The sequence below is a fragment of the Rhinoderma darwinii genome (genome assembly GCF_050947455.1).
Source record: "Rhinoderma darwinii isolate aRhiDar2 chromosome 4 unlocalized genomic scaffold, aRhiDar2.hap1 SUPER_4_unloc_7, whole genome shotgun sequence".
In the NCBI taxonomy this organism is placed as follows: domain Eukaryota; kingdom Metazoa; phylum Chordata; class Amphibia; order Anura; family Rhinodermatidae; genus Rhinoderma; species Rhinoderma darwinii.
In genome coordinates, this window is record NW_027461762.1 from 304,841 (window position 1) to 316,449 (window position 11,609).

General features: G+C 46.9%; 1 protein-coding gene across 4 annotated transcripts; it reads left to right on the plus strand.

Moving 5' to 3' along the window:
* Window positions 1-5,420: 5,420 nt before the first annotated feature.
* LOC142684101 (histone H3-like centromeric protein A) lies at window positions 5,421-10,691 on the plus strand. Of its 4 annotated transcripts, none has more exons than XM_075847489.1 (6): window positions 5,421-5,532; window positions 7,181-7,284; window positions 7,673-7,774; window positions 9,480-9,616; window positions 9,685-9,762; window positions 10,070-10,691. In XM_075847489.1, the coding sequence occupies exons 3-6, from the start codon at window positions 7,690-7,692 to the stop codon at window positions 10,199-10,201; spliced, it is 432 nt and encodes a 143-aa protein (XP_075703604.1). In that variant the 5' UTR covers window positions 5,421-5,532; window positions 7,181-7,284; window positions 7,673-7,689; the 3' UTR covers window positions 10,202-10,691. The 4 variants fall into 4 exon arrangements, with proteins under 4 accessions (XP_075703604.1, XP_075703605.1, XP_075703607.1 ...); XM_075847490.1 differs by having other exon boundaries at window positions 7,676-7,774; XM_075847492.1 differs by lacking the exon at window positions 7,181-7,284.
* Window positions 10,692-11,609: the final 918 nt, after the last annotated feature.

Sequence of the window (11,609 nt, forward strand, 5' to 3'; positions counted from 1 at the left end):
ATCAAGTTCTATAGAAAATGCTTAGAAACGTTGTGATATAAAAAAAAAACCTTTTACATTAAGACCCCTTTACCAATGCCGATAATCATACGAGTGCTTGTTTTCGATCACGGGCAGCGACGATCAGACGATAAACTGCACTCATTGGTCAGCTGATCACATCTTTTATGCGTCCCAAAAAATCGTCGTTGTCCACAGCGTACAAACAGGGGATGTGCTGCCGACAATACGTAAACTGTACGAGCACGGACCATCGTATTAACCATCGCTCATCCCCGTACAGCGTGCGTCGGCTCGTGTAAATGAGCGCCGACTCACTGGATACATCGTTGATCGTGCAAGTTCCATCTAGTGAAAAACTGTAAACAGGGAGGAGGGGGATGCAGCTGCAGTTTCTTATGCCCCACGCACGCGACCGTATTTTTCATCAGTAATTACAGCAGGGACTCTCCCATAGAAGTCTATGGGCGCTTCCGTAAATATGGGCGGCTATGGATACGCATCCGTACTCTGACCGTATTTATGGAAGCGTTGCTATGCAACATGCTGATGACATCATTTGCATCCTCCCTCTTTTTTTTTACGGATCCGTATATACCGATGCAATATGGACAGTTTTTCGGGATAGATGAAAATACGGTCGTGCGCATGGGGCCTTACTTGGTGTTGCAATGAGGGGGGAGGGGTAGCGGCTGGTACTTGCTAGTTATACTATTACTGATATACTCATTAAAGGGGTCTTCCCATCAGACACATTTATGACGTATCCATAGGATGTCAGATAGATGAGGGTCCCACCTCCGGCTTTGTCTGATCTGTTTCCGTAACTCCCATAGTAGTGAATGCGGGTCCCAGAGGTGGAACCCCAATCTACCTGACATTTATGACATATCTGCTCGTTTGCTCCGGTCACACGGAGCTATGGATAATACGGAGCTATGGATGACACGGAGCTATGGATAACACGGAGCTATGGATAACACGGAGCTATGGATGACACGGAGCTATGGATAACACGGAGCTATGGATGACACGGAGCTATGGATGACACGGAGCTATGGATAACACGGAGCTATGGATAACACGGAGCTATGGATGACACGGAGCTATGGATGACACGGAGCTATGGATGACACGGAGCTATGGATAACACTGAGCTATGGATGACACGGAGCTATGGATGACACGGAGCTATGGATGACACGGAGCTATGGATGACACGGAGCTATGGATAACACGGAGCTATGGATAACACGGAGCTATGGATAACACGGAGCTATGGATAACACGGAGCTATGGATAACACGGAGCTATGGATAACACGGAGCTATGGATGACACGGAGCTATGGATGACACGGAGCTATGGATAACACGGAGCTATGGATAACACGGAGCTATGGATGACACGGAGCTATGGATAACACGGAGCTATGGATGACACGGAGCTATGGATGACACGGAGCTATGGATGACACGGAGCTATGGATAACACGGAGCTATGGATGACACGGAGCTATGGGTGACACGGAGCTATGGATAACACGGAGCTATGGATGACACGGAGCTATGGATGACATGGAGCTATGGATAACACGGAGCTATGCATAAAACACGGAGCTATGGATAACAGGGAGCTATGGATAACACGGAGCTATGGATAACACGGAGCTATGGATAACACGGAGCTATGGATAACATGGAGCTATGGATAACACGGAGCTATGAATGAGGGCGAGCGGTCGTTACTCCGATCGCTCGTCCCCAAACATTATTATCATGTCGGCAGCGCGTTTTTCTGTTTACACAGGGAGATGTGCTGCCGACAACAATAATATTTCACTTTTTTAAAACGATACGACCAGCAGATGATTGGGTGTTTGCTCGTTCATCTGCGGATCGCTGCCCTTTTTACAAAGCGCAATTATCAGCAACGAGCGTTATATGAACACTTGTCTGTCCGATAATCGTCCTGTGTAAAGAACATTTTAGGCTAAGTTCACACTGAGTTTTTTTGACGAGTTTTTTTTACGCGGAAACCGCGCCGCAAAACTCGTCAAAAACTGCCCTATAATGCCTCCCATTGATTTCAATGGGAGGCGTCGGCGTCTTTTTCCCGCGAGCAGTAAAACTGCCTCGCGAGAAAAAGAAGCGACATGCCCTATCTTTGGGCGTTTACGCCTCTGACCTCCCATTGACTTCAATGGGAGGCAGAGAAAGCGTATTTCGCGGTGTATTATGCCCGCGGCGCTCAATGGCCGCGGGCGAAAAACGCAGCAAAAATCAACGTGCAGGGAGAGGAAAATGTGCCTCAAACTTCCAAACGGAATTTTGAGGCAGATATTCCTCCTGCAAAAACTCTGTGTGAACAAAGCCTTAGGCCTCATTTGCGCAGGCTAAAAAACGCAGCGTTTTGCGTGCCAAAAGGCACTTGACAGCTCCGTGTGTCATCAGTGTATGATGCGCGGCTGCGTGATTTTCGCGCAGCCGCCATCATAGAGATGAGGCTAGTCGACGTCAGTCACTGTCCAGGGTGCTGAAAGAGTTAACTGATCGGCAGTAACTCTTTCAGCACCCTCGACAGTGAATTCCGATCACAATATACAGCAAACTGTGAATAAAAAAAAGACGTTCATACTTACCAAGAACTTCCTACTTCCTCCAGTCCGGTCTCCCGGCCGTTGCCTTGGTGACGCGTCCCTCTCTTGTCATCCGGCCCCACCTCCCTGGATGACGCGGCAGTCCATGTGACCGCTGCAGCCTGTGATTGGCTGTAGCCTGTGCTTGGCCTGTGATTGGCTGCAGCTGTCACTTGGACTGAATTGTCATCCCGGGAGATCAGACTGGAGGAAGAAGCCGGGAGTTATCGATAAGTCAGAACTTCTTTTTTTTTTTTACACGTTCATGTATATTGTGATCGGAAGTCACTGTCCAGGGTGCTGAACGAGTTTAACTCTTTCAGCACTGTGGACAGTGACTGTCTCCTGACGTCGCGTACCGGAAATTTTTTTGCCGGGTTCGGTCAAAACGAGTTCGGCCGAACCCGGTGAAGTTCGGTGTGCTCATCTCTAATTTGACACTCCGTTTGGATGTTTGTAAACAGAAAAGCACGTGGTGCTTTTCTGTTTACATTCATCCTTTTGACAGCTCTTGCGCGAATCACGCAGTTCGCACGGAAGTGCTTCCGTGCGGCATGCGTGGTTTTCACGCACCCATTGACTTCAATGGGTGCGTGATGCGCGAAAAACGCACGATTATAGAACATGTCGTGAGTTTTACGCAACGCACTCGCGCTGCGCAAAATTCACGCATTGTCTGCACTGCCCCATAGACTAATATAGGTGCGTACGACACGCATGAAAAGCATGCGTGTCGCACGCGCGTATATTCCGCTCGTGTAAATGAGGCCTTAGACTCATGTCCTGGTTACTACACTTCAGTGGAAAGCTACCAGCAGTCGCCACTAGGGGGAGCTACTGTAAATGTATTTATATTGTGCTAACTGACGTTAACCCCTTAGTGACCATCCCATTTTAGGCCCTAATGACCGAGCTATTTTATTCGTTTTTCTATAGTCGCATTCAAAGAGCTCTAACTTTTTTATTTTTTCAGCACGCCACAGGTGTCTCATATATTTTATTATAAATGGGCAGTGAAAATGAAAAATGACATTATTTTCCAATAAGACACAGCATTAGTTAAAAAATTTTCATTTTCTCAACAAATAAAGGAGAAAAAGCACCGTAACATTTGTAAAGCAACTTCTTCAGAGTAGGGAAATACCCCACACGTGGTCATAAACTGCTATTTGGACACACAGCAAGGCTCTAAAGGGAAGGAGCGCAATTTAGTATTTGGAGTGGAGATTTTATAAGATTCGTTTTTTGACACCATGTTGCATTGAGCTATAGTACCAGTACAGTGGTACCCCCGAAAAATTACCCCATTTTGGAAACTAGATCCCTCAAAGAATTGATCTAGGGGTGTAGTGAGCATTTTGACCGCACAAGTGTTTTGCAAAAATGAGTAAACAATAGATGTTGCAGATTAAAAATGGCTTTTTTCCACAAATATGCCATTTCAGTGCCCAATGTGTTGTGCCCAGCTTGTACCACCGTAGACACACATCCCATAAATTGTTAAGCGGGTTCTCCAGAATACACCATATGTGGTCATAAATTGCCGTTTGGGTACACTGCCAGGCTCAGTTGGACCACCATTTGGCTTTTGAAGCGCAGATTTTGCTTGGTGTATTAGTGGTATTTCAGCTTATAATGTGGGGGCATATGTGAACTGGGCGGAGTACATCAGGGTATATGTAAGCTGTGCGGAGTACATCAGGGTATATGTAAGCTGGGCGGAGTACATCAGGGTATATGTAAGCTGTGCGGAGTACATCAGGATATATGTAAGCTGTGCGGAGTACATCAGGGTATATGTAAGCTGGGCGGAGTACATCAGGATATATGTAAGCTGTGCGTAGCATAAATACGGTCAGAGTACGGATGCGTATCCATAGCCGCCCATATTTACGGAAGCGCCCATAGACTTCTTGGGAGAGTCCCTGCTGTAATTACTGATGAAAAATACGGTCGCGTGCGTGGGGCATAAGAAACTGCAGCTGCATCCCCCTCCTCCCTGTTTACAGTTTTTCACTAGATGGAACTTGCACGATCAACGATGTATCCAGTGAGTCGGCGCTCATTTACACGAGCCGACGCACGCTGTACAGGGATAAGCGATGGTTAATACGATGGTCCGTGCTCGTACAGTTTACGTATTGTCGGCAGCACATCCCCTGTTTGTACGCTGTGGACAACGAGGATTTTTTGGGACGCATAAAAGATGTGATCAGCTGACCAATGAGTGCAGTTTATCGTCTGATCGTCGCTGCCCGTGATCGAAAACAAGCACTCGTATGATTATCGGCATTGGTAAAGGGGTCTTAATGTCAATAAAAGGTTTTTTTTTTATATCACAACGTTTCTAAGCATTTTCTATAGAACTTGATAGAAACCCATCGAGCCTAAAATAGACCCATCCTGGAACCCAGGGGTATAAACAGGCTTTTCTTTACAGCCGAGGTCTTGATGACGTCATTGAGACCGCGCGGTTATATTATTATTATAGATTGTGGGAGATCAAACATCAGGATATAGTTTTGTTGGCTTTAGCGATGGTTTGAACATTTGGTGTACTTCTTCTATTAGCCACAAGGGGGCGATACATAACCTGGAAGAACGCAGTGCGGGAGCCTTTTGCTTTTTCTTGGCTTTTATATTGTGGGGCTATTATATAATCTATACCAGTGGTTCCCAACCGGGGTGCCGAGAGCTGTTCAGGGGTGCCGCGGCTCAACCACGGCAAAAAAAAAAAAATCACAATTTTTTTTAAAATTTTTTTTATTTTTTTTGCTACAAGCTCCGCCCCCGACGTTGTAGCAGACGTGACGCGCGGACGTCTGTTACAAGCACCGCCCACCGCTTCCCACTAGAAGCCTGACGGAGGGAGAGGAGCCATTAACACTGGGCAGGGTAAGTGGGTTTTCTTTACTTTCTTAGCAGTTGTGTGAGAAATGGAGCCAGGGGAATGTGGGTAGTTGTAGTTCTCTCCTCTTATACCTCCTCCCTGTAATGTCCTCTGATATCCCATAATAACAGCCTGGACATGCTGGGAGTTGTAGTCCTCTCCTCTTCTACCTCCTCCCTGTAATGTCCTCTGATATCCCATAATAACGTCCTGGACATGCTGGGAGTTGTAGTCCTCTCCTCTTCTACCTCCTCCCTGTAATGTCCTCTGATATCCCATAATAACGTCCTGGACATGCTGGGAGTTGTAGTCCTCTTCTACCTTCTCCCTGTAATGTCCTCTGATATCCCATAATAACGTCCTGGACATGCTGGGAGTTGTAGTCCTCTCCTCTTATACCTCCTCCCTGTAATGTCCTCTGATATCCCATACTAAGTCTGGACATGCTGGGAGTTGTAGTCCTCTTCTCTTATACCTCCTCCCTGTAATGTCCTCTGATATCCCATACTAAGTCTGGACATGCTGGGAGTTGTAGTCCTCTCCTCTTATACCTCCTCCTGTAAACTTTCTCTGATATCACATAACATCCTGGACATGCTGGGAGTTGTTGTTCTTATACCTCCTTATTTATTCCTTCCCCAGGGGTAATCACACTTTCTGTCTGTGATGGTCCCTTTACTAGAGGGGCAGATGGTTATTTTATCGGGGGGCGGGGGGACTGAGGCTGATGGTGGCTTTACTGGAGGGGGCTGATGGTCATTTTACTGGGGGGACGGAGGCTGATGGTGGCTTTACTGAGGGGTCATTATAATGTGAGTGGGGGGCTGACGGTCATTACTGTGAGTGGGGGGCTGACGGTCATTACTGGGAGTGGGGGGCTGACGGTCATTACTGGGAGTGGGGGGCTGACGGTCATTACTGGGAGTGGGGGGGCTGACGGTCATTACTGTGAGTGGGGGGCTGACGGTCATTACTGGGAGTGGGGGGGCTGACGGTCATTACTGTGAGTGGGGGGCTGACGGTCATTACTGTGAGTGGGGGGGCTGACGGTCATTACTGGGAGTGGGGGGCTGACGGTCATTACTGTGAGTGGGGGGCTGACGGTCATTACTGGGAGTGGGGGGGCTGACGGTCATTACTGGGAGTGGGGGGCTGACGGTCATTACTGGGAGTGGGGGGGCTGACGGACATTACTGGGAGTGGGGGGGCTGACGGTCATTACTGGGAGTGGGGGGGCTGACGGTCATTACTGGGAGTGGGGGGGCTGACGGTCATTACTGTGAGTGGGGGGCTGACGGTCATTACTGGGAGTGGGGGGCTGACGGTCATTACTGGGAGTGGGTGGGCTGACGTCATTACTGGGAGTGGGGGGCTGACGGTCATTACTGGGAGTGGGGGGGCTGACGGTCATTACTGGGAGTGGGGGGGCTGACGGTCATTACTGGGAGTGGGGGGGCTGACGGTCATTACTGTGAGTGGGGGGCTGACGGTCATTACTGGGAGTGGGGGGCTGACGGTCATTACTGGGAGTGGGGGGCTGACGGTCATTACTGGGAGTGGGGGGCTGACGGTACATTTTCGCTGCTGCGTGTCTAGAGATCATATGGATTATTAGATGTTTTATTTCTGTATATTTGTACTGCATTGTTGCAGCTCATCGTCCTCCAGCTGCGGCCTTTCATTTCCATGACGACTGCTCCACTTTTCCTTTGCTCCAGTTTGAAATTTCCCACCTTTGTCTGGATTACGGATTCTCTGTAAGGTTCTGTGCACACGACCTATTTTCAGGCGTTTTACGCCTCGAATCACGCCTGAAAAGACGGCTCCATTACGTCTGCAAACATCTGCCCATTGCTTGCGGGATCTGCTGCGGGTAGCTCTTCTGTTGCCGCATTATTAAATAGATCATTGATGTCGCTGTTCTGGTAATTGATGCCACGAGGATCTATTGTATGCATTGATGCAGCGTGCGTTAATTACTGACATCCGGCAATCTCATATCTTCACCGTCAATGTCATCACTTTCTTGTCACTTGCATTGGTGGCATCAGTCAGTATAAAACCGCTCAGTTTATCCTACGTCACCTGTGATTCTGCTGAATTGTCACCGTCTCTTATCTGCTTAACTGATTGTATGTCTCTCAGCAGCGTTTTACATCATCATGAAACCACCCCAGAAAAGCTCGTCCCGCAGGAAGTCGGCGCAGCCGCAGAAGAAACCTGCAGCTCCTCCTCAATCTCCGCCAAGTAAGAGAAAGTTGCACCTTGATCATCTTATCACTCTCATTATATATTTTATTTTAAAAATGAATTCCAGATAACCTCGGGTCGTGTAATACTAGATTGTAATCCGTTTCTCAGCTTTATATCTTAGAGGGTTCGTTTCTATGCAGGTAAAAATCTGTTACATACAGAAATTTCTGTAGCACAAGGCCGCCACTAGGGGGAGCAAACTGAGGACTGATTTGTATAGGCACAACAGGAGCTGTATGCACGTGCACAATTGTCTCCCCCTAGTGGTGGTTGCAGGAAGCACGTTACTATATGGCCCTGGGAAGGGAATCTGAGAACACAGCTCACACCCATGAAGATATATTATGAAATGAGGGATCTAAGAATTTCCAACCTGCAGTCCGACCGCTCTATTCATTCCCTATGGGATCGACGGAAATAGTCAAGTTTGACTGCTCCTTGCCCAATTATGCACTCTGCCGTGAGCGGCTCCGCGCAGGCAGGCGCGATGTTGTGACGTCAATTTCTGAGCCTTTTTTCTACTCCGTTTATGCAGCGTGTGGATGAGACGTGTTTTATCTCATCCACTTTGCTGCTACTGTATTATGCTGCCGATTTTTCCGCATTATAATACAGGTATACGCCGTATTTATGCAATGTGTGAACTGACCCTAACCTCTCCACCCACCCCCCCCGCCAGTCCCCGCAAAAATGTTCTTGCATCAAACCGGTCCTCGGTGCAAAATAGGTTGGGGACCACTGCCATAGAGAATGACTTGAGTGACCACCACTCTGGGACCCGCACTCTTGTTAACAACCCGCAGCGATCCGGCATTTATCACCTATCTTGTGGATAGGTGAAAAATTATTTTCGTGGTACAACCCCTTTAATCAGGTATCAATGGGACTTGATGGACCCCAAATTATCAGTCATAGAAGAGTATCTAAAATTTGAACGTCCACATTTATATCCTTTTTAGGTCCAACATTCTGTGCTGATTAATTTCTTAATGTAGTTTTACAGCAGTGTGAGCACAGTTTTCTGAAACGGAGCTCTAAATCTCCTGCGTAGACAGTTACATGGTATAATTTTGTCTCCCTGCAGCCACCACTAGAGGGAGCTCACTGCATACTGTTTTGTTACCAAGTTCAATGTACAACCATATACAATGAGCTCCCTCTAGTGGTGGCTGCAGGTAGCATGTTCTGTTTTAAATCTGTTTACCTGATGTTCCTTGGGGGACATTAAGGTAATAGGCCATGTTCACACAGGGCAGATACGCGGCGTAAAAGTACACAGCGTATTGGCCCTGGGCTCCGGAGGTAATTCTGGCTGAAAAACTGCAGTTTTTCGGCTGGAATGTCCATAGAAGGTAGAAAAAAACCAAAAAAACCCATACTTACCCGTAGCCATGGTGACGTGTCCCTCTGATGTTCTGCAGCAGTCATATGGGATGAGACATCATCCCTGGAGGCCGGGTTGAATGCAGGAGCAGAGAGATCTGGGTAAGTTTGGCGGTTTTTTTCCGCTGCGTCTGGATGAGATTTGTTTGAATCTCCTCCACTCTTCTGCTTATGTATTACGCTGTGGAGTTTCCGCAATGAAATCCGTTGCAGAAAATCCGCCGTGTTTACCCTACGTGTGACCCCGGCCAGACAGTGAATTTCCATGTAGCGGGAGATTCATTTTCAGCTGTGATTATGGATTTCTTTCTTACAGGTAGAGGGGAAACAAGTCACAGACCGAGCACGCAACGAAGAAGACGCTACCGCCCAGGAGCCCGTGCGCTGATGGAAATAAGAAAGTACCAAAAATCAACCAATCTGCTCATTCAGAAAACCCCGTTTTTCCGCCTGGTGAGTGGATGTGTCCTCTGCGGCTGCTCCTCTTTATTGTCGGTGATATTCCCCTTTTATTCTTGCAGGTGAGAGAGATCTGCCTGAAGTATTCCCGCGGCGTGTTTTACTACTGGCAAAGCACCGCACTTATGGCGCTACAAGAGGTCAGTATCTCCTACAATGCACTGTCCATGTAACGCATGGGTCAACCAGAGAGGGAGCTGCTCTTTGCAGTGGTTCACTACTCAGCCCCCGCCCCCTCTAACACATCCATATGCCCTAGCGGGACATTTGCATAGGGGTTGTGATGCATTGTGGGAGTTCCAGAGGCCAGACCCCCCCCCCCCCCCCACCATCACTCTAGCTAACAGCTCATAAAAGTGAAATCTGATCAGTCCTTCGAGCTGTGTAGTAAATTATACCGGGAGTGCTGTCACTTTAAGAGGGACTAATGCTCTTCTGTATCCACAGTCAGCTGAGGACTTCCTCGTGAGTCTCTTTGAAGATTCTTACCTCTTCAGTCACCAGGCCAATAGGGGCACTCTCTTTGTGAAGGACATGCAGCTCGCACGGAGAATCCGAGGCATCCCGTATGAACTGTGATAACGCTGCCGTTTTATCTCTCAAGATTTGATGAAGAATGATCACGTGTAAATAGTTTTATATTAATGGAGAAAATCTATTGGGAAATACAAGTTTTGCCATTGCATAAAAGATCCAGTTTGGAAGAGTAAACCGGCTTTAGCGCCCCCTCCTGACACTGGTTACAGTGGAGGTTTTTTCTTTGTTTTATCTGTTCATGGGAAAGTTGTTACAACCAATATGGCTGCCACTGCAGTTTGCAGGGTGGTAGTGCAGTCGTTTTTCTGTCCAGCTATGTAATGGGTTGTAGGGGTCCAGGATGTAGCACAGAAAATGACCACAAGGCGGCACTGCTGGACAAAACCGCTAACAAAGACGCTGGACACAACCGCTAATGAAACCTGATCTGGCCGACCTTCTAATTGTTCTGCTGAGTTTATGATCCGCTTCCTGTTTTTATTCTGTGAAGATTTGTTAATTTTTTCAAATAAAAAAAAAATTTATATTATAACTTTGATCTTCATCATTTTAGACTAATCTTCATAAGGGCTTGGATATGATCAATGACTCCAGCTTCGCTGTAGTTCAATACTCTTGCTCTGTCCCACCCCCATTCTTTACACTGCAGCTATGCTTGTTCAGAGTGTTTGCTGTGTGGGTGGGTGTGTGGGTTGGGTCCAGAATTATTTGGGCAGTGACACAATCTTCATGATTTGGGTTTTGCTGCCACCACATTGGATTTGAAATGAAACAACTGAGATGCAATTGAAGTTGAAACTTTCAGGTTTATTTCAAGGGGTTAAACAAAAATCTCCTGTGAAAAGTTTAGGAATTGCCACCATTTTTCTACACAACCTCCTCATTTCAGGTGATCAAAAGTGATTGGACAAATTAACATTACCATAAATGGTTTTTTTAATACTTTGTAGAGAATCCTTTGCAGGCAATGATGGCCTGAAGTCTGGAACCCATGGACATCACCAGACGCTGGGTTTCCTCCTTTGTTTTTTTTGTTTTTTATATTTCAAATTTTTTATTTTCAAGAAAAGAAATGGGGATACAGAAAAAGAAAAGGGGATGACATGGGTACAGAAAAAGCCCATGAGGGCCGATCATTTCAACCTATATTTCAACAACAATAAGTAAATATGCAATCAAAGTCCTCCCAACATAGTACCATCAATACACTACAAGCATTAGTATAGCAAGACAGGAATACCAGCATTACACCCTCATCCGCCCCTCCATCACCCACATCTCAGTCAATTCTTAGTAACGATTGATTCAAATAGGGAAGTAAACGAAGGGTAGAAGGACAAAAGGAAGGGGGGGGGGGTATAGGGAAAATCTTAAAGGGAATGTGTTGCCAGAAAAACATGTTTTTTTTTTAAAAATTAAACATTTAGTGTATGGGTGATTAAACATTGTT

Bases quoted from the DNA above. Each gene is read 5' to 3' on its own strand.
- LOC142684101 (XM_075847489.1), top strand. From the start codon at position 7,690: ATGAAACCACCCCAGAAAAGCTCGTCCCGCAGGAAGTCGGCGCAGCCG. The intron at 9,617-9,684 runs GTGAGTGGATGT...TTATTCTTGCAG, and splicing joins AAACCCCGTTTTTCCGCCTG to GTGAGAGAGATCTGCCTGAA. The intron at 9,763-10,069 runs GTCAGTATCTCC...CTGTATCCACAG, and splicing joins CACTTATGGCGCTACAAGAG to TCAGCTGAGGACTTCCTCGT.